The 25,767-nt window shown below is 42.8% G+C and overlaps 1 protein-coding gene across 4 annotated transcripts in view; it reads right to left on the minus strand.

The window, feature by feature from the left end:
* NTM (neurotrimin) overlaps positions 1-25,767 on the minus strand; it is an 814,150-nt gene that overhangs the window by 16,483 nt on the left and 771,900 nt on the right. For all 4 annotated transcript variants that reach the window (XM_036449152.2, XM_036449153.2, XM_036449155.2 and 1 more), the window contains 2 exons: positions 4,395-4,529; positions 3,154-3,274 (listed from right to left, as the gene is read on the minus strand). In XM_036449152.2, coding sequence (XP_036305045.1) covers positions 3,154-3,274; positions 4,395-4,529 — 256 coding nt within the window. The remainder of the gene's footprint in view (positions 1-3,153; positions 3,275-4,394; positions 4,530-25,767) is intronic.

Here is a 25,767-nt window from a genome sequence, read left to right on the forward strand (position 1 = left end):
CTGGGCAATAAATTCTCCTCCTGAGAATCTGAGGCATTCTACATGTAATACCTGACTTTGGGCTGTGAATGGGAAATAAGAACCAGGGATCATTCTGAATCCATGGGCTCTGGAGGCCTGAGAGAGGTGATGTGCAGAGTATCATAGCAATTGGCCTGGGAGGGATTAGGGACGCCCTAGAATATGACCCCACAGAGCCAGGACAGTCTCTTGGACAACCCCAAATGGCAGTCCCATAGGACACATGGCTCACACAGGGGCCATTAAAGAAGGGCCACAGGTGGCTAGTGAGGAAAGCAGTTAGACACACTTGTGGAAGCCATGGATTCTGTTACTGGGTAGAGAAAGAGGATGAGGAGAAAGCTGCTGTAAGGGTGGGTGAGGCCATATCTTCCATTGTAGGGGTCATTAGCAGCAATTTCTATCATGATTACATGTCTACACAGAAATCACAAGACCAACCCCCTCCTTTTGAAAAACTCTGAAGTGTCCTTTTTCAGAGAATAGGCATTAAGCGAACATGTCTCTTTCCCTGAAATAACCTGTCTCCTCAGCCTGAAGCTGAGTCTATGTTTTGGGGAAAAGGAATACTCATAGAATAAATCCTTCTGCATGAAAGATCTCCGGGAACCTGGTCACACACTTCAGTGCCTGTTGAGAGTCTGGCTGGGGCAGGATGCGGGCAGAGTAAACAATGTCAAGATGAACACATCTGGGAGCAGGCTCTGGGGACATGAATTAGGGCAAATGGCTGGCATCAGAGTCATCACGCTGAGAAAGACAATATTCCAGCGGAAACAGAAAGTGGAGCACAGCAAGACAATGATGAGAAAGCACGTTGTAAACTGGAAAATGTTATTCAATCTGATGTATTTCTGTGGAGTTGGACGCAGAGAGCTCCTGCCTGTCCCTGGTCACAGCAGGCTGGCACAGAGGGCAGCGGCTCTGTCATTATCTGAAGGTGTTATCTCGGTAAGACTGCAGGATGCCTCTCTCCTCTGCCAGACCCCCTGCACCAGCCACCACAGAGAAGCCGGGTCTGGCTTCAGTTCCCACCTAGTGTTTGTCCCTAGGGGAGCCGGGGGGTTGGCTGGAGGGACTTGCCTTGCTTTTCATTGTGTCGATTCTCCTCGGGGAGCCTTTCTAAGGGCAGTGAACTGGCCTGAGCCCATGAACTTCATTAAAAGGTGTACACTGTCCCCATGGAATGAGGAGTCTGGCTGGGCAGCCAGACACCAGTTATGTTTACGGCTTGCTATGCGCGTACTGATCCTCTAGGGCAGGGGTGTCGAACTCAATCAGAGAAGGGGCCAAAATCTAAAATCCAGCCTAAATCGCGGGCCGAATGGTTTACTGAACAGTCATAAACTGTCATTGTGATGGAAACGCAGCAGAGTGCAGTGATGACAGCGCGCTGCGGGCCACATTGCAAGGCCTGGCGGGATGGATTTGGCCCGCGGGCCTTGTGTTTGACACATGTGCTCTAGGGGGTGCTGTGCAGAGAAGGTGCTGAGGCCCACCTGTCAGGAGGCTTCAGGGAGCTAGCTGCTCTAGCTTTGGCAGTTGGATGCCACTCCAGGGCTGGGGACAAAGAAGGCTTCACCTCATAACCAGGCTGTGAGTTAGATGTCAGCGCTGTGGTGGGAACACCCTGGCCCAAAGAAGGCTCTTATCTAACAGTGCTGAGATGTATTTGGATAAAAACAGTGCCAGCAGCCATGAGCACCACTGTGCGGCTTCTAGAAGGACCCACATATCCCAGCCGCACTGCTACCAGGCTTGTTTCTTAATGTGCCTGGAGACTGGTTACCGGCTCAGGTCCCGAGGATGGGTGGCCCTTAGTAATAATGACAGCACCCCATTTTTCCTCGCTTTGATGGATGTCACTCACAATAGCCTGTGGTGACTGGTGCTCTGTGTACTCCAAAGGGGATGTTTACCCTAACATTTGAGAAAACTGCTCTCCTCATCACACAGAGTCCCCTGATGTGCCTCAGAAGTCCCCTCCTCTCCCTGGACATGTGAGCTGGGTTAGAGCTGGCCTTCCCCAGGCGCAGGGCACGTGCCCTCCCAGACCTGCCACCCTTGGTGGCTGGGGAGGACGGGCAGCGACAAGGACCTTAAAGGCAGAGATGTTCTCCTTAAACGGCGCGCCTAGAGGACAGGCAGCTCGTTCTATGGAAGAACACCGGAAATAAGTAAATGAGCAGGAAGTGGAAAACTGACCCGAACTTGAACTAGCAGAAAAAAGAAGCTTCCATGAGAACTCAAAGGAAGGAAGTCTCAAAGATGTCAGAGCCACTGGCTTGAGTCCCTCCCGGTGATGACCCCTGACTTCCTCCTCTGGGAAAATCCTGGCGGAGACCAGCCCTCTTGGTTGTTTACTTTCTTAGCTTCTCGGCCTCTGAAGCACCTTCTTCCTCCTCCCACCCACATACACCTCGGGACTTTTTTGCATCACCCCCTCTCCGCTTTTAGCAAAGGGTTCTGATTTATTTGTTGCTGCCCATCTTAACATGGCAATTTCCACAGCGGTGAGTGTGCTGCCCAGGGAATGAGCCTCTGACCCTGGGCTAACGTGCCATTTGCAGCGAATCACACCAATGTCCCGGTGGCGGCTGCAGGGTTTCCTCCCCTCTCTTTCTCCTACAGTCAACCAACTACCTGGGCACAAAGGGAGGGCCAACTAGGGTCACAGACTCCTGTAAACCAATCCTGACAGCGTCTGAAATGGAACCGAGGCCTCTGGCTCCAGCTAACTTCTTAGCCAACCTCAGGGTCCCGGGAGCGTTCCTAACACCGCATGCAAGCCTGGGAACGTATTAGAAAGAGCTACAGGCGAAACATCTTCTTTTCTTGGCCTATGAGAAATCCACAGGCCTTCCCATGCCCCTGGCAGCCTTCCTGTGAGGTTTGACTTTCCTTACAAAACGTGTTTCTACAGGCTGGTGAGTCAGTGAGCGTGATTTCTGCATGGCAATATTGGAAGTATAGCTGAGATGCATTAATTAGTGATTGTATATCGTCTCCCCCTGCTAGGCAGGAGGAGTTCAGGGAGGAATTTCATTTGCTACCTCCTGCAACCAGGAACCTGGAGCAGATGCCTTCTTTTTGAGGGGGAGGGGAAAGGGAGTGCAGGCAGGAAGTCCTCACCTTTTGTCGTCCTTGTACCACTGGAATTCTGCTGAGGGCACTGCGGAGGCTTCACACTGCAGGGTCCCCTTCTGTCCCACAGGGACCCCTGTCCCCTTCGCTTCGGAAATGTACGGTGGATCTGCAGAGAGAGGACGCCCTGTAGCATCCGAAAACGCATTCTCCAGGGAGGCCGCTGCCTCCCTCGCTGATTGTATATTTCACTCTCCAATCTATCGCGCTCACTTGAGCTGACAGATTCACTACACACATTGTGCTGCTGGAATGAAACCACTCGCGGTAGTTGTAAGGAAAACCTAGGTCTGCCTAGTGCGGGATGCTTCTAGCCCCTTCTGAACGGAGGCGAATGGCCAGGCGTGCATGCAGGCCCATTTTCTCGTATCAACTTTTTGACTTGCACGGGATGACGCCAAGCCATCAACCCTCTGGTCCCTGGGTTGGCAGTCAGCAGTTTTAATCAGCCTCGTAGCATTTCTGCAAACCAGGTCCTTGCCAGACTACATAACCCCATACTATTCAATTCCCATCAAAAGCACAGTTGTAAGAATAATATTCATAGAGAGTTGCCTGAAGGGTGTACGGACCAGTCATCCTTCTAGGTTCTTCTAAAATGGTTCCTGCATCTACCAGACTAAGCCAGACCTACGAGGCTGGCCTACTTGCATTTGAAGTTTCCCCTAACAACGCTTGGCAATTCCAACAGTTTGCAGGGACGTGCCCTGGGAAGCCAGTGTAATAACTGTGACATTCTATTTAATACAGAAACACTGTAAGTGGTTGAGTACATTTCAAGGTGCTCTATTGGTGGAGACACTGAAGATAAACTTCCCTTTGGTTTCAGGACCAGAACAAGCAATGCTTCTCCCAAGTAACTAGCTGGCTTTTATCTGATGGACATAAACCTGAAAACAGAGGATCTTTTGCCCTAGGCTCAGTGGCTAGAGCATTGGCCTGTGGACTGAGGGGTCCCAGGTTCAATTCTGGTCAAGGGCACATGCTCAGGTTACTGGCTCAATCCAAAATAGAGGGCATGCAGGAGGCAGCCCATCAATGATTCTCGGTCACCATTGATATTTCAACCTCTCTTTCCCTCTCCCTTCTTTGAAATCAATACAAATGTTTTTAACAAAACACACATATGCCATTCACTCTCTAAGAGTTGGCTCTGTATCCATCTCTTTTCCGTGGCCATGCCAGCAGTCCACCTCCACACGGGGCGGGGGTCCCATGACACCACTTACAGTTCACCGTGACCTTCACTCTTCGCACCACGGGAGCAGCCACGTCGTTGGAGGCGCTGCACTCGTAATCCCCGGACTGCTCCCTGGTGATGCCCTGGATTTCCAAGTATTCGTCTTCACTCACAAAGCCCACAGCTGCCGGAAGGTGCGATAGCATAGGAGAGAAAACAGCAAAGGCTCTTAGCAACTGACGTAGGACATGGTTATGTCTGCCACGTCCAAGTTCAGATTCCTCAGCACGGTGTGGATTCACACTTCCCTTCTCCCACCACAGCCGCCACCACTATCTCCTTAGCTCCCCAAGGGACTAGCTGAGATGCTTGTGTTCCCACCTGGACTAAACAAATGCCTAGAGACATGTGCACTGCCCTGATCTTACAGAGCACCCTGGCTGTGGGTCCGAAAAAAGCCCCTAAGATATATCTAAATTCTTTCTGACTCCAGGTGCCATTCAGATTGAACTTGGGAGTAGAGACAATGCCTACATCCCATATCACATATCAGTTAAAAATACCACAATAGCTTACACACACACACACACACACACACACACACACACACACGTCACAAAAGACAGTGGGAACACTCATACAAGTTAATTTATTTTTACAGCTAGACAGTCAACTGATAAGCAAAAGTCCATTTCCCAAACTTCAATCTATTAATAGTAACTATGGAGCCCAGCAGACATGGCTCACTGGTTAAGCTTCAACCTATGAACCAGGAGGTAACGGTTCCATTCCCAGTCAGGGCAGATGTCTGGGTTGTGGGCTCTTGGGTATAAGCTCCGGAAGACAAGCCAACACCAGGGACTCCCCACTCTAATCACAAACATGGCAGAAAGTAAAGGACAAGAGGGCAGGTACATATTTAGCTGCCATTTCATCATCAAAATCCATTCTGTATGAAAGAGTCATGAATAATAATACCACCCCCCTGCCTACTAGACTCCCCACCGGAAGCCTGTATGAAAGGATCTAATGATGGAACGACCATGACATTCAAGCCTAGGAGATGTGTTTCTTGGTTTTCTCTCTTGTTGCCCTGAGTTCTGCCTCCTCAAAGAAAGACAATAGAGAACAGAAGTAACTGCTTCCTTCCCAGGGAAGTATCTGGCCTCATCCGTTCAATGAAGTCACCAGCATGATGATATATGCATCGTGCGAACTGGGATACCTTGAAGAGTTCAAGGAGGTGATATTAATAGTGACTATGGAGCCCAGCATGTGTGGCTCAGTGGTTAAGCTTCAACTAATAACCAGATGGTCATGGTTCCATTCCCAATCAGGGCATATGCCTGGCTTGCAGGCTTGATCCTTAGTGTGGGGCGTGCAGGAGGTAGCCATCAATGATTCTCATCATTGATGTTTCTTTCTCTCTCCATCCTAAAAAAAAAGACAGTGGGGCAGCAGTATGAGTTGAGACTGTCACTAGCAACTGAGACATTTGCCCAGGCAGGATGTACACACAATCCCAACACCTCGGAATGACAAATGGAAACACACACAAACATGAGAGCACTTTGAAAACTTCCATGTGTTGCGCACCTGCTTTCACTAGCACTCCTGTCATCTGCCTGGAAGCACAGGCTCCATGAGTGGAGCTAGATTAACATGCATGGCTCCACATCGCATGAGCAGGGAGGAAAGAGAGGATCACCTTTCTCCAGGGAATAGGACTGCCATATCATGCCACATGACCTCCTGCTCCAAAGCATGACAACAACAACAGTGAGAAACTGGTAAAATACAAAACATGACAGATGTGCTATGTAAGTTCCAGTTGAATTTGTTTTGTGACATGAAGGTCACCAGTTTGTCAAGGTAGCAACAGTGGTGATAACGATGGCAACAGTCTTGAGAAAAAGGGCCATGACCTGCCTGACTGGGCCACCACTCCTTGGACACGATACCACTGAGCCACCCTCTAGTCATAAGCTCAATAAGGTTGCCATTTTCTCATGTACTCGTATGACCTAGGAAACCCATGCTACATATGTGTGGGAACTCTTGCCTCCACTACCTACACGAGAGAGAAAGAACAGCCTGTAGCTACCAAGACAAGCAAGACTCAAATTCCCAGGAAGAACCAGAAACTTAGTAATGAGTAGAAAACAGGGCCAAAAGGTTCAGGTTGTGGAGAAGACAATCAACATTGACCCGTGGGAACTCACCGTCTCAAACCAGTTAAGAAACATCTCTAATTGTCACGGTAGCCTTTTGTTCTTATTTCTTAAGCATCTTCAGGAGGGGAAAGGACTAGCCTTGATGTGAGGAAGAATGACGGAAACCAGGAGCAAAGGTTCAAAGGAAGAGTTGGCAATTCCTTTCATCTTGTTGTTTATTTGCTACCAGGCTGGAGCCTACATTTGTCAGATCTTTCCCAGCTGGAATGGTATAATTACTGTGCAGAGCTTCTCAGAGACCAGTGTCACACTTAATATTCCCATTAATTTTAAATGGTAGTCTTTGGTACATATGTGTGGCAATTGATGTCATATTTTAATTAGGCTTGCCCTACACCATCTGAAATTAATAATAGCTTGAATTACCAGTGTAATTTATAAATTAACAGTGCCGTAGCATTAGGAAATAAATTAGTTCTGGACAGCTGTTTCTGGACTGAGCTTCGTGTCTGAGCAGTGATCGGACCCCAGATCCCTGGGAAGTCCATGGACTGCACCATCAAAGCAATGAAATAAAACTATATGGGTTTCTCTGGTTCTCTCATTCTTCTCTCTACCTGGATACCAAACATCTAATTTTATTCTACCAACCAAATACGCTCTTGTGTGACCCCAGTAAGACATACAGGGACTCAGTTGCATGAGCCTGTTATAAGGACAGCCAAATGGAGATGCAAGTAGGGGGTTTACAGTCATAGACACAATTGCAAGGTCATAAGTATTAAGGTAATCCCAACCAAGAAGTCATCACATTTTCTGTGCAGATGTGTGTAATTTTATATATTTCTATCAGGCAGTCTTACATAGTGAAGGAGAGCTTACGATTTGGGGAAGGTCCAGATTTGTATTACCACGGGGAAGGAATCTACACTGAGGTCATCACGCAGAAAACAATGAAGCTTAACCCGACTATCCTGTGCTCCCCAAACCAAGTGTAGAATTACAGGAAAACCACAATGGCTCCATTACTCCCCGACTTCATGCACTCTGTAATTCAATTGGGTGAGGCATGTGAAAACTAATTCATACATAGAACAGTGCTTTATCTGTATTATCTTTCCTTGCCATCATTTTCACCTTTCTCCTCGCATACATGGTTTCTTTACTAAAAGCAAAGATGGCAATACCAAAGAGGAAGATATTCAGTATGTACATAACAAATTAGACTCTGAACCACCAGAAATGAGGTTCCTACAGGAGATGCCTCAGACAAGCCAATAAAAAACAAATAAACAAACAAACAAACAAAAAACCCCCAAAAACTAAACTAAACCAAAATCTGAATTTATAAGAGGCAATGATTTGAGCAAAGTTTTTCCTTTAAATACCATTTGTGCTCTGGTTCTGAACATGGACCAGCTGACACCTTGAATTTGGACTTCTGGCTTTCAGAACTGGGAGAGTAGACATTTCTATTGTGTAAGTCACCTCCTCTTTGTTACTTTCTTGTGGAAACCTAGGAAACGAATACACTCCTGTCTCTCTCCTAATTCCCAGTGCCAATGGCTGTCTGAGTGTAGAGTTCATCTATTAAGGTAGTTCACCTAGAGTTTGTCTAGTCTTTAGAATCACAATAAAATTAAACTAGCCAAAACCGGTTTGAATCAGTGGATAGAGCATTAGTCTGCTGACTGGAGGGTCCCGAGTTCAATTCCAGTCAAGGACATGTACATTGGTTGTGGGTACATCCCCAGTGGGGAGTGGGGGGTTTGGGGGGGGGGTGTGTGTGCAGGAGGCAGCTGGTCAATGTTTCTCTCTCATCAATGTTTCTAGCTCTCTGCTCCTCTTCCTTCCTCTTTGTAAAAAATCAATAAAATATATTTTTTAAATTAAACTAAAGAGCTCAAGGCATCATGAAAGATTATATAATCCCATAGTTATGCTAGGACATAGTCTGATTCAGTAGGATTACCTAGAAGAGTTATTTAAATATAGATTTCTAGACCCTACCATAACTACTCAGTTTCCTGGAATGAGGAGTTTTCATAATTTTACCAGGAAATTCTCACATATAGTCAAGTTAGGAAATTAGTAATTTTGTTAAATCCCAACTACAGTTTATAGGAGCCCATGTCAGGTTAGTGCCAGATCACACCAGTTCTCTTGGTGTCCAATCCACAGATGGTTTTTGCTATATTCACTGTCTTATTTCTCAGTGCAATTGAAACCCCCCAACAGCGGGACTGAGTCCTGTACATCCTGGCTCTCAAGACACGAAGGGAAATAGTTTATATAATTTGAAGTTTGTTAAATTCTTATTAACAAATGGATTGATAGGCTCAGAAGTACTTAATTAAAAAAGAGAGGGAGAGCAAGAGATCCAGGGACTCCATGCTGCTCTCCTAATCCTCATGTGGTTCTATTCCCACCACAACACCACTTCTGATAATTGTTCTTAGCATAATATTTGTATTTCCTGACGTTCAACATATCATCGCTATTAATGTTCTAACAGCACTGACTTTCTTTAAATGTGCGATTTAAAAAGGTTTATTGAGTGTTTAGTATAATTTATATTGGTCTCGGGGCCAATTATTTCCTCAGGGAAATGCATCCTTAATTTAAAAATGAAGATCAATGAGGAAGTATGATGCATTGAACAGAATTTGTTCTACAGCCAACTTTTCAGGAACACAGCTATTTCATTAAGTGGATTCTGACAATTCAAGTCGGGAAATAAAGTGAGTTGGAAAGTGATTCCACCTGCCCTCCAGTCCCCAAAGAGGTCCACATTGCCCATGGGCTGAGCTCCGCAGCTTCCCTCAATAATGGACAGCACTGCCCTATGTAAGTATACATATTTTCCAAAAGGAGAAAAGCCCAAGGTCCTGAGTTCATAGATTGGGCATTAACAGTCTTTAGAACCGAAAATAATAGCACCCGTGATTATCATTTTTATCGCACCTAAGCATAAGCTTGTCAGGGGCACAGCTGTAGCTATTGGAGAGGAGAGGACACAGCTGTCTGCTTAATATTTTTAAGGCATTAATACCAGCTGAAATAAAAATCATGGGCCTTCAGAAACTAAAAAAACATATATAATATAGTAACCCAGTAGTGAGAGTTGGGATGAATTAATTTTTAAAATTTAGTTCAAATGCTGTGCCCAATCTAGTACTAAACTAGTTCTCTTGCGGCTGCTCCCTCAACCTCTTGGTTTCATAAAGTTGTTCCTGTGAAACTCAGTCTGGGCTCCAGGGACAGCTGCTCACAGGACAGGTGAGCTGGAGTCCCTCTTGGTGCCTTCATTAAAAGCTGAGGAGCATGGGAGTTTTTGTGTTTTGATGGTGAAAGTTGTGGTTAGATGCTAGAAGGTTGGATGGACAAGAACAGCAAGAACAATGTAACAGAGTTACAGTTAATCTTTCTCAACACCAACCCCTGCAGAGCCAGAGGGACTGGTTTTGTTGTCTCATGAAGAAAGTCATTAGCCTGGCCAGTGTAGCTCAGTGGTGGAGCACTGACCTATGAACCAAGGAGGTCCTAGTTCATTGCTGGTGAGGGCACATGTTCAGGTTGCAGGCTCAATCCCCAGTTAGGAGTCTGCAGCAGGAAGCCCATCAGGATTCTCTCTCATCATTGATGTTTCCATCTCTCTCTCCCTCTCCCCTTCTGAAATCAATACAAATATTTTTTTAAAAAAAGTGATTATTGCCAGAAACTACAAAAGATGTGTTTCTGAAAGATGTTAGAGAGAGGTGGTGCTGCAGTGAGATCCTGTGTCAATATGAGCCAGTGTTTCCATGAAGTCCTTCTTCATCCCTGGCCATCTGACAACTCAGTGCAGCCTGGAAACGTACATGCAGCCAACATCCAATCAGAACAGAGCCTCAGAAGGCAAGGGCTGTACTGACAGGGGCAAAGGGAAGACCATGAGAAGTCTTGTATTTGAGCACATGGTATGGACTCCAAGAACATGGCAGAGGAAACTCTGAGGAAAAGCTGAAATCCACATGCTTACAGGAGGGCCCTAAGAGCCACATGGATGTGATGCTGATGCAATCCTTGTGCTGCTGGGAGCATATGAACTACACAACAAATCCCAACAGCAATATCTGCTATATCAAGGAAAGACTATCAATGGACAGACTATCAATCATAGATATCACAATTTCTAAATGTGATATCTACACATAATGAATAGCTTCTGAGGGTCTGATATTTGGCTGGCACAATATGGCTGTTGGCACAGTTGCCCTGGCTACATTGTAGGGATAGACTGGGCATGAATGCCCTCACACTGACCCACAGAATTTACTAGCTAACAATTCACTTCTTCAGGCCTCAGAATCCTCTTTTGTTAAGTGGGGGACACAACACGATGTTATAGAGTTTGGTGAGTATTAGGAGAAGAAAATAATGTGGAAAGCAGGTAGAACATAGTAAACCATCAATAAATGGTAGATCTCATAACTGTTGTTCTCCCTGATAACACAGCTCAGTTTGAAAGCATTTTAATATACAGGATCTTCCACACAAGAAAATCTCAATGCAGAAATGCAAGAATAATCAGATCTTTGCTTTCCTAGTAGGAATCTCATCGTAATAAACTTTACAAAGGATTCAACACAGATCCTTTAACTAGAACGTTCTGTTGCCTTCAATTAAAAAAGGATTTGGTTTACAAGGGATACAATATTTCAAAATGATTTCTTCTAAGAAAGTCAGTAGAGTTGCATAGCCTTTGTGATTATATATATATATATATATATATATATATATATATATATATATATATATATATATTATCACCTTGACTATTTCTTTGGATACAGAAAGGGTAGTTTGAGCAGTCACTGCTGGACAGCTGTAGGTGGGATTGGTCTGGGGAGACATGGGGGCCAAGTGGCAGTGGCTCGGATATATGAGCTGCCACTGCTGAAAACAGGCCTGCAAGACAGGTCTATAGGTCAGAAGTCTGACACATGTTTCACTGAGCTAACAGCAAGGTGTCAGCAGGGCATCATTCCTTATTAGGAGCTTTGGGGAATCTCCACTTCCTTGTTTTTTTCAGCATGACATGGTCAGGGTTGAGCCTCACAGTCCAGCAACCTTTCCAACCCATGAACAGGTAAACAACAATCAAGACTCAATTACTGCAGGAGAACCCAAATAATTCACAAAAGAGATATTTCTAAAGCATCCAGCTCAGGAGATCACTGGGTCCCACAGGGTAGTTACTATTGAAGACCACCCCACCATAATGGGGAGTCATAGCAGCCCTATCTAATATATAGAAACAAACACAAAGAAGATAGCTAAAATAGGGAGACAAAAAAAAAAGGCCTCAAATGAAAGAACAGGAGGACTATCTTGGAAAAGAGTTAAATGAAATGGAGGCAAGAAATTTATCAGAGGTAGAGTTCAGAGTAATGGTTAATGGATGCTCAATAAACTTAGTGAGAACTATTAGGAACTTAATGGGAACAACAAGAAATGTAGTTGAACTACATCAGCATGAAAAGGAACATAAAATCATGAATAAGAAGCAGTTAGAAGTGCAGAATAGTATATCTGACATCAAGAATACAGTGGAGCCCAGCCAGAGTGGCTCAATTGATTTGTTATCATCCCTACTATGGAGAGGTCACTGGTTTGATTCCTGATGAGGGCATATGCCTGTGTTGCAGCCTGATTCCCATTAGGGAGCTGCAGAAAGCAGCCAATCAATATTTCTCTCTCATTGATGTTTCTATCTCTCTCTCCCATTCTCTTCCTCTCTAGAATCAATTATATATATATATACAATATGCACACTGAGTAGCCAGATTATTATGATCTCTGAACACATAATAATCTGGCCACTCAGTGTATATCCTATATAATACAAGGCAAATATGCAAATTGTCCCCTCTACCAGGAGTTTGACCAGCAGGTAGGCTGGCCAACTACCCATGTCCCCTCTCCTGGCCAAGCTTGCTGGACCCCATTCATGCACAAATTCATGCACCGGGCCTCCAATATATATATTGAGTGGTCAGATTGTTATGAGTTCAGAGATTATAATCATCTGTCCACTCAGTGTATATTTTAAAGGCCAAATGTGATAAACCTATGGCCAATATCATACTCAATGGGCAAAAACTAAAAGTGTTCCTTTAAGATCAGAAATAAGACAGGATGCATGGATGCCTGCTTTCATCTCTCTTATTCAACACAGTTCTGAAAATCCTCGCCACAGCAATCAGAAAAAAATAAAAATAAAAAGCATTCACATCGGAAAGAAGTAAAACTGCCATTATGTGCATGTGACACAATATTCTAAATAGAAAATCCTAAAGACTCCACCAAAAAACAAAACAAAACAAAACAAAACAAAAACTACTGAATCTAATAAATGAATTCATCAAAATAGCAGGATGCAAAATTTATATCCAGAAATCAATGGCATTTTTATCCACCAATAACAAACTATCAGAAAGATAAACTAGGAAAACAATCCCATTTACTATTGCAACAACAATGTCAAAAATAAGATACCTATAAATAAACTTAACTAAAGAGGTAAAAGACCTATATTTAAAACACTATAGGACATTGGAAAAAGAAATAGAAAAAGATGCAAACAAATGGAGCTATACTGTGTTCATGGACAGGAAAAATGAACATTATTAAAATGTCTCTACTACCCAAAGCAAATCTATAGATTCAATGCAATTCCTATTAAAATACCAATGGCATATTTCACAGATGTGGAATAAATATTCCAGAAATTTATATGGAACCACAAAAGAAGCTGAATAGCCACTGCAAACTTGAGAAAAAAGAACAAAGTTGGAGGGATCCCATTACTGCATATCTATCTATAGTATAAAGTCACTGTAAATCAAAACCATCTGGTACTTGTACAAGAACAGGCATATAGATCAATTGAACAGAACACAGACCCCAGAAATCGATCCAAGCCATTACACTCAGTTAATATTTGATAAGCATATACAATGGAGCAAAGACAGTCTCTTCAATAAATGGTGCTGGGAAAACTGAACAGGCGCATGAAAAAAAAAAATGAAAGTAGACCACCAACTTACACCATACACAAGAATAAACTCAAATTTGATATGATACTTAAATGTAAGAAACACAATCATAAAAATCCTAGAAGAAAACATATGCAGTAAAATCTTAGACATCTCTCAGAACAATATTTTTGCCAATATGTCTCCAAGGGAAAAACACAGGAAAAAATAAAGAAATGGAACTACATCGAACTAAAAAGCTTCACAGCAAAAGAAACCATCATCAAGACAAAAAAGAACCCATCATATGGGAGAACATATTTACTAATTAATTCAACTGATAAGGGGTTAATATGCAAAATATAAAGAGAACTTATACAACCCAACACCAGAAGACAAACAATCTAATTAAAAAATGGGCAAAGGACCTAAATAGAAATTTCTCCAAAGAATATACACAGGTGGCCAATAGGTACATGACAAAATACTCAAGGTCACTAATCATCAGGGAGGTGCAAATTAAAATGATAATGAGGTATCACCTCACACCTGTCAAAATGGCTACCATCAATAAATTAACCTGTCCTCACCCCCCTACTGCCTGTGTCTATTGGTTATTCTCACATGCATGCATACAAGTCCTTTGTAGGGTAGGGGAGGCTGGGAAGAGCTCAATGGGGGAAAAACGAGACTTATGTAATACTTTAACAATAAATAATTTTTAAAAATTAATTAACAAAGAGCAAATGAGATGAGGATGTGGAGAAAATGGAATTCTATTGCACTGTTGGTGGAATGCAGACTAGTACAGCTACTGTGGAAAAGAGTATGGAGTTTCTAAAAAACTTAAAAATAGACTTGCCCTTCACCCAGTGATCACACTTCTGGGTGTATATATCCTAAAAATCCCAAACACCAATCAGAAAGAACCCTGCTTTGGAAGCATCTCATGTGCCTATCACTAGATGAGTGGAAAAAAAGCTTTAGTACATTTACACAATGGAATAATACATGGCTGGGGCCTGGCAGGTGGGGGGAAGGGGGGAGGGACCTGGAGAGTATCATGCTAAGTGAAATAAGTCAGTCAAAGAAAGACAAATGCCATATGATCTCACTAATATGTAGGATTTAAAATATATATATCTTATTGACTTTTTATAGAGAGGAAAGGAGAGGGATAGAGAGTTAGAAACATTGGTGACAGAGAAACATCAATCAGCTGCCTCCTGCACACCTCCCACCAGGGATGTATGTGCCCGCAATCAACGTACATGCCTTTGACTGAGATTGAACCCAGGACCTTTCAGTCTGCAGGCCAACGCTCCATCCACTGAGCCCTAAGAATTTTTTTATTAGAAAATATTCTGGGAATAACCATTAGCTTTGTATTGAGGAGGAGCTGCAGCCCACATGTAATTCTATAGAAATGAGGCCCTGTGCCAGCCCTGTGATTCTCTGAAGCCTAGCTCTCCCCTCAGGATGCCACTGGCATTCTGTGCAGATGCAGCTCCAGCTGCTGGGACCCAGAGATGTGAGTTCCCCTGCTGCGTGCCTTTTGTGAGGCCCCTGAGCTTGGCTTGCAGGCAGACCCTGGGTGATGATGTCAAGACAGCAACCAGCTGCGTGTTTGCAACTTGATGTTGGAACCTGGGTATTTGCAGAGATACAGCTGATGGCTGCTAAAGAAATTAAAAGAAAGAGAAATCAGCTTTTGATTTGTGAATTCAGGCAAGGAGATATGAAAGACATGGATAGCAGGTAAATATAGAATCCCACAGTGTCATATTGCCTCGTATATTGGCTGTTTGCTCTCTCTCTTTTCATCTTTGGATATATAAGCCAGTGATGAGAAATTTGAAGAATTGAATTGCTTTGAAATTCCTTCCCGGGAATAATTTAAGAAAATTATTTCAAATCGAGAGACTGCTAATAGGCTAAGTTCTGACACGATCTCAGGTAGCCTCAGGTCAGAAGGTCATATGTAGTGGGGTCCCCTTCACCACCTGGTTCTGACCTTCCCAGAAAAGCAGAACAGACTGTACAGTCAGTCTGTTGTTTAGCCACAGAGACACTTTCTATATTAAGGACAGGAATTCTTAATCCAAGAATCGTGGAATTGTGACCAGGAGCATTTGGAACCTGAGGATATGACATTGTGCACTTGCCTTTGTATGTGTGGGTGTGTTTTCCCTTTGCATCAGCATCTTCACAAGTGGAGCAGGATGAAGGCTTCCTCAAGAATCTCATTGATTGATGACTGAACCAAACAAATGCTCAATGAGAAGATAAAAAGTAGAAGAGGTGGGGTGAGGTCAAATCTTTAATTAAGATAATGTAATGAATAAGTTCAGATCAAATCCTAGAAAGAAAACTATCCAGTACCATCAATGCCAGACAAGGCAATGCATACAGGCATTTCCTTGTGACATGGGGCAGGAGGATGTGTATAAAAGAATGACTCAAGAAAACCACATGGAAATAGCCATAGAATAGCTTGTTAGTGGAGGATAATTTGGGCCCAGAGAAAAGGGGAGACATGACAGAAAATCTGTGTATTTGCCACACTTGACTACCGTATTTTCCGGCATATAAGACAACCCCCTAATTTTACAGTTAAAACATAGGTTTAGGCCTATACTCACTGTATAAGACTACCCCCCACTTCTGAGGCAACACCAGTTCTTTTTTTAATAGACCGCCTCTCTGACTCTGGCCAATCTGAGCAGGCTTTTTACTAGAACACAGTGTAGCTTCCGGTACAGAACATGTATAATTTGCCTGCATAAAAAGCCTGCTTGGATTGGCTGAGTTAGAGAGGCTGTCTGAGCAGCCTTGCAGTGATTGGTGCAGGATCGAGTTGGAAAATTCGTTTAGTGGCATATCGAGATATTTTTCGGGATATACTCAGCGTATAAGACGACCCCCCCACCCGTCCCCCACTCCCCCCCGGTTTTCGGTTGACTGTTTTTCGTTTCAAAAGTCATCTTATACGCCAGAAAATACGGTACAGTCTTTGAATATCCATTCTATCTATCTCTCTCTCTCTCTCTATCTCTCTATCTCTATCTGTCTACCTATCTATCTAATCTTTGCAAATGTAGATCTCAAACTCTACCCAACACCATAGCTATTTGCTCCCAAATCATACTGCTATGGAATTGTACTGCCTGAATTATGATCATGGGCCCTGTCCCCCTGTCGGTGTAAGTGTTCCATGCCACACAGGTCGAATTGTTGACAGGTGAAAATGTCAACCACATGAATATCCATAAAAAAGGAGAGCGTGTGGAAGGGAAGAGTTGATTCACTCTTTTGTTAGTTACATTACTGTTTGCTTCCACCTCTCTTCATTTCACATAAAATCTAAACCTATGCATTAATGCCTGGCTCCTGGGTGAAATGCAGCACGTGAGAACAAGACAAGCATGCTTTATCAGAGCTAGCTCTGTGTTCCTGAATCCTGGTCATGGTATTTCTCTTAGCTACTAAGCCATTTTAATTAAGATATCGAGCCCATTTCCTCACTAGTAAACAGTAGAGACTATTTTTTCACCCTCGATTGTGTTTGAGAATTAAATGAGATAATGTTTGCAAATATGCAAAACAGTTATTAGCATATTAACAGATGGTCTATACATAATAGAAGGAACAAGCTATAAGAGGAAGGAGAGTCAACCCTCCAATCAGGTCCACTCCTCTATCTGTCCTTTCTCCCAGGTTACCTATACTGCCAAATCCCATTTCTACATTTTATTTTAATTGTTTTTTTACATAGAGGAAGGGAGAGGGGTAGAGAGTTATAATAGAAACATTGATGAGAGAGAGACATCAATCAATTGCCTCCTGCAGACTCCCTACCGGGGATGTGCCCGCAACCAAGGTACACACCATTGACCAAATCGAACCTGGGACCTTTCAGTCTGCAGGCCTACACTCTATCCACTGAGCCAAACCGGTTTCAGCCTATTTCTACATTTTTAAATTACCCAGCTATGCTCATGATCTCATCATCAACATCACCATCCCAAGAGGATCTGCTGAACTCTAGGTCCAACCTAATGCCTCCTTTGTATGTTTCACAGATACCACAGTCTGAATTCATCATCTTGCCCCTCAAAACCACTCTCACCCCAGTGCCCACTGATGTCTGCTATTGGCAAGGTTAACTCCCCTTTCTCATAAAGCAAGGAGGAGGGTCACATCCGAGTCTTCCCTTTCTGATTCCTCAATAAATCCTCTTGTTTTTACTGCCTTTACAGTTTTCAAATCTATCTTCTTATTTTATTATTGTTTACTATCTTATTTTTTAAATTTAGTTTAAAAAAATGGCTAACATGAACTGGGCATGTCTGTACCCAGATGTATGCCCAAGTGTTTTTGCAGGCATTATCATTTCATCTTTACGATGACCCTGTTAGACAGATGTGCACAGAGAGGTGAAATAACACGTCTACTAAAGTGACCAGCCAAAGACTTGAATTCCACCAGAGCATGTACTTTTTATACAAACAAAACTTCATTAACTATTTTTATTTACCTATCTCCTGCCCTTCCCTTCCATGGTGAACTATCATAATTCAGGCACCCATCTCTACTCTGGATTTTATAATGCCCTCTTACCGATCTCCCTGCCTCTAGCTTTACATTTTTATTCTTGTCCAAATAATTGTCCTAACTAAAAAATCAGCCCCGCTCCTGCTTAAGTCCTTTCACTGCTCACATTCCCCACTGATGTGGAATATAAAGGCTCCCAGGAGCTGGCTCTTGTCTACATTTCCATATTCTTCTATTTCCCACTCCCCCAGCAACGCGCGCGCGCACCCCCCCCTCCCCCCAACTCACTTCACTCAGGCAAAGTCCTTACCTATAATGCCCACTCTGTCTAGGACCTAATACGCACTTTGTCTATTTTCAGATGGCTATGCATCCTTCAAAATAGTCTTCGATATATTGTAAATCCTCTGGGGACCCTCCTCCTTTCCTTGATATTCCAATGTCCTTGCCTCCTCTCTTCCCAGGTTTTTTGTTTGCTTTGTTTATTTCTAATGTTTACACTAATTACTTTGCATTATGATATTTTTACATATGTTTACCCTACTGGACTCAGATTTCCAAGACAGAAGGCACTCTTATTTGTCATCATATCTCCAATATCAATTACAGTTTTTAACACATAGAAGGTAACACATGCTGTCAAACATTGATGAATGAACTGACTGATGATAAGTCTGGTGGCTGTGCTAGCTGTCAAAATGAACTATTCAAAAATCTTCTTTGGTGACTTTCAAAAAATAGCAGATATCTACCTTTTAGGGTGCTTCTTTCTTATTTCTTTTTCCCGATGAAGGCTAACCACATACTGAGACCTCTCAAATCGCCTAAGGTTAAAGAATCGTATTCCACGCTTCCGAAGGGGGACTAACAATGTCTTCCTGGAGCTGGGCTTGGAGAGAATAAGGAAAGACCAGGTTTGGCTCTCTCCACAAATATCCTTAGTTAAAAGCTCCTGTGGCCGAGGTCCCTGCTTCTCTGAGCGAGCGGGGATACAGCGCACCCTAATCAGAAATGTCTCAGACTGAGCGCTTTCTCCCATCATCACCAATTCGGCTAAATTCTTCCCGAGTGGCATCAGTGTGGTGATTCAGCCCTGTCTCCATATAATTAGTCATGGGATGATTGCAGGGAATGTGATTAGGCTCTTTACCTTCCTGGGAGAGGCAGGAAGCAAAGTGCTGCCATCCGCACAAAATGGGCTCATCAGAAGAAGGGGTGGCCTCTGCAGCAGACACAGAGTCAACAACAAGCACCACCATGCACAGGGCTGTGCCAGGAATGGAAGCTGGTGAGGGGGGATGTGGCTCCAGCAACAGCTGCTTCTGCTGAGAAAATACTGAATTTGGCCGAGAAATCTTGAGAAAACTCCATCACTGGCCTCAAGGGGTTTGAAACTAAAATGCATGAATAGAAGGAATGAATGTCCACATTCTCACACTTTTGCCCACCTGTCTTCCCTGTCCTTCATGTTCAGGACCCAGGGCTTTGCCCGCCCTGGGCACTATGTGCCCTCTACCTTGACCTTCTCCTCAACAGCTCTACTGAGACTGCCCCAGCTCCCTCTCCTCCAGTCTTCTTCAAGCCCATTAACCTAACTCTTCCTTTCCCACAACTCCAAGAGAGAGGGTAACAAAACAGTTCACTTCATCACCAGCAAAATGTTGATGGTCCTTGAATTAAAAACAAAACAAACAAACAAACAAACAAAAACCCTAACAATCTTGACTGATGGGTCACAAGTTATTCTTCATTTCTGTTCCAGTTCTTAACTTGGGAGACTCATTGTCACATAATAAGACTTGAGGGGCACCTTTCATGGCACAGTGGAGAAGTGGGCAGACAAAATGTCTGACTAAACCAATGAAGTAAGTAACAGAATAGATGGATAGATGGACAGATGGATGGATAGAAGGATGGATGGACAGATAGACAGATGGACAGATGGATAGGTGGATGGATAGATGGATAGAAGGATAGATAGATGGAAAGATAGATGGAAAGATAGATGGAAAGATAGATGGAAAGATAGATGGAAAGATAGATGGAAAGATAGATGGAAAGATAGATGGAAGGATAGATGGAAGGATAGATGGAAGGATAGATGGAAGGATAGATGGAAGGATAGATGGAAGGATAGATGGAAGGATAGATGGAAGGAGAGATGGAAGGAGAGATGGAAGGAGAGATGGAAGGATAGATGGAAGGACAGATGGAAGGACAGATGGAAAGATAGATGGAAAGATAGATGGAAAGATAGATGGAAAGATGAGTGATAGATACAGGTTGAATGAAGAGGACAGGAGAGTATGACATTCACTTGGTGACTCTATGGGAACAATTATTTTACTTCACTGAGGCCTAAAATTTATTGACTCAATGTTTTTTTAGTCTTTTTTAACTTTTATATCCCTTTTGATAAAACTTAGATTTTAATGACCTATCATTGCAATCTCTCACTGCAAAATATCCCCCAAATATTTCACTTCTATCTGTATGTCCCACTAGCCTGAGGAAACCCCACTATAGATACCTAAGCAGGTGTCTTCTCTGTGTTCGTTCTAGGAATATTACCCAAGCAGGGAATTGATTTCCCCATGCATCCATGATCTCCTACCTATGACCTCCAAATAATCATTACCACCATGGAATTTCAGTGTTGCTGTGAAAAGCACTCTTCTACTCTCAAAGTGTAGTTTGCCCTCCAATATTTTTTCAAACATCTCACTGCCTCTGTTTATGCTTTTTCCTGCTGAAGATCTTGTCTTATGCTTTGCTAAAGGGAAAAAAAGTCACACAACAAAACCCAGAAGCAACTAGATAGGCATCACTCATGATCAAATGTAAAAATCTCCTGTATCTGTGCTTATCCTCTCACTGTCTCCTAAGTTATAGAAAACTTAGATTTTATGGTCCATCATTACAATCACTTATTGGAAAATATCCCCAACTTCTTCCCTTTTATTCCTGTGCTATAGTAGCTGTCCAACAGAACACTCTATCCTCATATCAAAAAGCCAATTCCTCCTATTGATCTATGGCGCTCTTCCTTCCTCATCTTTTCAAAGACTTCACTCTATCCATTACATCTAGTTTTTCCTATATGTCCATATGCTTTTTGCTACACACACACATATATATAATATGCCTAAGGTGCAAAATGTCCCCACAGCAGTTTGATCAGACCAATCGTTCACTATGACATGCACTGACCACCAGGGGGGGTCAAGGAACAAAGGAAGGGCCTGACCAGCAGCTGAAAGGCCCCAATCATCGCTGATCACCACCCAGGCCTAGGAACCCTACCCATACATGAATTTCATGCACCAGGCCTCTAGTCTATACATAACACACACATATGTATGTACATAGGCTAAATACAGACATACCTATATATGCTTACACATTAAGTGCCAAGCCTGTTTTGTCTTCCTTTCCAGAAAATATAGTGTCAGTCACTGGTGATTGACATGGTACTTAACATGGTGATTGACATGGTACTTAACATGTTAAGTATATAATTCTAGGCAGTCACACCAACCAACTTTGCACAAGAGATAAAAGGCAAATTTGTTCTCCTAGTCTTAGTTCACAGTGGTAATCTACTTGGGTGTGTATATATAAAATGCCTGCTTTAATACCACTTCTCTCCACTAACCCCACATTTCACAGCCTACCTTCTTGAAAATATTGTCCAAATGTGCCATCTGGAATTCTTCACCTCATATTGATACTTCAGTTAGTTTAATCTGGCTTCTGCCCACCTTCTCCCTGCATCAAGGTCACTTAGTGACTGCCAAGTTGCTAAATTCATTGAACACATTTTAGCACTTTAAGAGACTTCTTGGCAGCATCTACTCAGTTGACAACTAATTTTCTTACAAAGAATCCTCTGTGGTACTAGGATGTCATGTCCCCTTACCTGTCCATCTACCTCTCTGTACACTCCTTCCGAATATCCTCAACTGACTTCTTCTATTTTACCCAACCTCTAGGTGTTGGACGTTTCAAAGCCAGGTCCCAGGCATTTTTTCTTTTCACACTGTATGTTTATTCCCCATGTGGTGTCTTTTATTCAGTGGTTGAATATCTAGAAGTCACTGTCAGCACTTACTCTCCTTGACCATGATACTGAATCTGCCACCAACCTTGCTAATTCTACCTCTAAAATATGTCTTTAATCTATCCTCCTCTCTCTATTTCACCTCTATCACCATTTTCTTCATGGAAAACTGAAATAGACTCTGAATTTTCTAATTTATACAACTTTTTTTTACAGATTTTGCCTATTTTATTATTTTCAATAATACTTTTAGGTAGGCATGGACATCCAATCCTATCAACCAAAACTGCATTAATTACTATATGGCCAATAATAGCCTAACTCCTCTTTCTTTCTTTACAATTTTTGCCATAATATAGTTCCATATTTGACTCAGGTATCCCTGAAAATACTTATACTTCCAAAATAAGCTGATCTTCTGTGTCATCCCTGTTTTCACTCATACTGTCACCTGGAAACACCTTCTTTCTTGGGCTGTTCCTTTCCTTGTCTCTCAGGTCACAGCTTAGATTCCATCTCTATGAGAATCCTTCCTTAACATCCATCATGCCCCTGAGGCCACACCTCCTTGCCCCCCTCTTCACTGCACATCCCAATTGGGCAGTGCTTTTTGCTATAACAACACTTACTGCATTCTACTGAAAGTCTCTGGTTATTTACTTGTTTATCCCTTCAGACTAAAAGCCTGTTGAAGACAGATAATATTTCTTCATCTGTAGTAAGTATTCACAATATTTTATTTATAATGAATTAATGAGCAAATGTATTAACTTACATTTTCCCTGTTATCAATTAACTTATAGTTTATTAGGTCAACATTCATTCTGTCAATATTATATTGAAGTTACCCATTCTACAATACATCCAAATGCACATTCAGAACTCTAAAATGAAGCAACCCACCCTTATTAAATGCTTTGATAACCCATGGCAGCTTCCAGTTTTCCTGTTCTGGTAGTTTATCAAGAGCATGGTGGGGGTGGGGGGGGTGGACATGTCTGTCTACTGACACTTTAAAATTACACATTCCTGGTGATCACTTAAAAATTGGATTGATTTTAGTTATTATTAATTCTTACAGTCCTTGTTCTTTCTACCACTAAAAATAGTTCCAGTTTAGATGGAGTAAGCGCACTTGAACAGATCTCTCTCCCTCATTATATACTAAACAGAATACATTAAAACTTACTTGAGGGCTATGAAAAGTCAACAGTAGCTACCAGACTGGAGAAGAAAATAAAAAATGAAGAACAATATGGTGGTATGTTTCCTGTTTTATTTCCCCTCCCACCATCTTTCCTGGCTCAGACTCAGAGCAGCCAGAGGCCTGACACTGTGTGGTAGGTGCAAACTGCAAAAGCTTCAAGATGAATGTTCTTTTTGGTCTGAGGATTGGGAAAGGGGAGCTTTGAGGAGGAGAAGAGGAAAGGGCATGCCCTAGTATGTTGTTGTTGATTTCCTTTGGGCCCGGCCCTGAGCGACAGCTCCGTCCCGAATCTGCAGCTCTGCAGTGCTTGGAGCACCAGTGTCCACATGGAAACTTAAAACTGGAGGAAAATCCTTCTTTGTGACCAGAGAAACCAGGGAAAGTAGGCCCTGCGGTCTGGACAACAGAAAGAATTTCCATGACATGTTTTCCTCCTTTTCTTTGCTTTACTGCTTTGCCCTACAGTTGACTCGGTTACAACAAATGAGAAACATGAAGGAGAGGGGAATGCTTTTGCCTTCCAGGCAGAGAGCACAGGAAGGGCCCATGAAAGCTGGAGAGTGGACGAAAATCACAGAGAGAAGGAAGCTAAAGAAGGGGTCACATGGAGCAGTGTCAAGAGCCCGCTGTTCACTGTGGAGCGTGTGTAGAACTCACCCAAGCAAGTGTATACACCAGAGGTTCGGGAATTGACCTGCATGTACACCACTGCCCAGAGGCCCAGCTGGCCAGGTCAAGGAACACCTTTGCCATGCTGCAAAGCCTTTACAAATAGGCCAGGCAGGTCAGGACTTGTGTTGTGGACTTAACTGGACTAAGTGGCTAACACAGCCAGTTGTCCCTCGGGTTGCGTTATCAAAGGCTTTTAAGAGGCTCTAGAGCCTACTCATATATCACTCAACATGTGCAAAATATCACCCAAATTACTAAGCATATAAAGAATAAAGAGAAGCTAAATAACTCACATGGGAAAAGGCAATGAACAGAAACAAACCCTATGAAGACCTATCTGTTGCAATTATCAAAGATTTAAAGCAGCTCGTATAACTACACCCAGGGAGTAGAGGTGAACACCCTGGAAATGAATACAAAGATAAAAATGTTCAACTGAGAGCTGAAAGCCGTAAACAAGGAACAAATAAAACAAAATAGAAATGAACTTGCGATGAGCTCCCAAGTAGAAGGGAGATGAAGAGTCAGTGAACTTGAGGATAGACCATCTGGTGCGAAGGACAGAGGTGAGAGAGGGCCAAGAGCTTGACTACAAAAGGGCAACACAATACATGCCTTGGGTGATGGGACTGTTGTGAATTCTGTTTAGTTCCAGGGGTGGGAGTTACATGAATCTAAGGTGTGTTAAAATGCATAGAAACAGCTGAAACCGGTTTAGGTCAGTGGATAGAGCATCGGCCTGCAGACTGAAAGGTCCCGGGTTCCATTCAGGTCAAGGGCATGTACATTGGTTGCAGGCACATCCCCAGTAGGGGGTGTGCAGGAGGCAGCTAGTCAATGTTGCTAGCTCTCTATCCCTCTCCCTTCCTCTCTGCAAAAAAATCAATAAAATATATTTTTTTAAATGCACAGAAACATACACTAACAAGCAGCTAACTCTACTAGCTAACACAGTGTATGGCTCTACATAGGTGACAAGTTGTATTTTATATGTCAGAATCTTGGATGTCTTCAAGTTTGACAGCTTCTTAACACCTATCTGTCTTTCAGGGTAAGCATATCTGGATCGTCTGATCACTGAGGAACTCATGTACTTCAAGAAGCGTAGGGATTCTTGGGAAGCTCATAGACCTTTGGCCTCCACTCTTGGTTCTGGATTCCACTGACAATCACATTCGACAATCCACACTCTGTATCCTGCCCTGGCTGTCTCCTCTGCACCCCAGTGGTAGAACTGTCTGCTTTGATTCACAGAGAAACACTGACTCTAGGCTCTGTGTAGAGCGCATGATACTAAAGGTTTTTGACAAGAGAGGACATTCTATTTCAGGAAACCAAAGTATAAAAAGTAACTAAAAATCTACTTTTGAATAGTCATATTTGCAGGGATAATAAACATTGTCCCCATCAATCACATAAATATTAATTGAATGAATGGCCCTAATTATTCCTCAGTATTTTTCAAAATAGACACTTATTCACTACATATATCCCAGAACACTGTGGTCATCCTTTTTTCACATCTATTCATCCACTCTTTTATCAGAGACTCCAACTTGTAAGCTCACAAAAAGTAAGTCAAATGGAGACACACTCACATGCATGTTCACTCGTGTGCATGTTAGCTCATTTTTTTCTTTCTTTATTTAGCATAATATTTTGCCATTTAATTACCTTTAAATCTATTTTTAAGATGTTTTACATTGGGAAACATTCACGGGATCACAAGTCCCTGA

This window comes from Pipistrellus kuhlii, unplaced genomic scaffold, assembly GCF_014108245.1.
Source record: "Pipistrellus kuhlii isolate mPipKuh1 unplaced genomic scaffold, mPipKuh1.p scaffold_m20_p_20, whole genome shotgun sequence".
In the NCBI taxonomy this organism is placed as follows: domain Eukaryota; kingdom Metazoa; phylum Chordata; class Mammalia; order Chiroptera; family Vespertilionidae; genus Pipistrellus; species Pipistrellus kuhlii.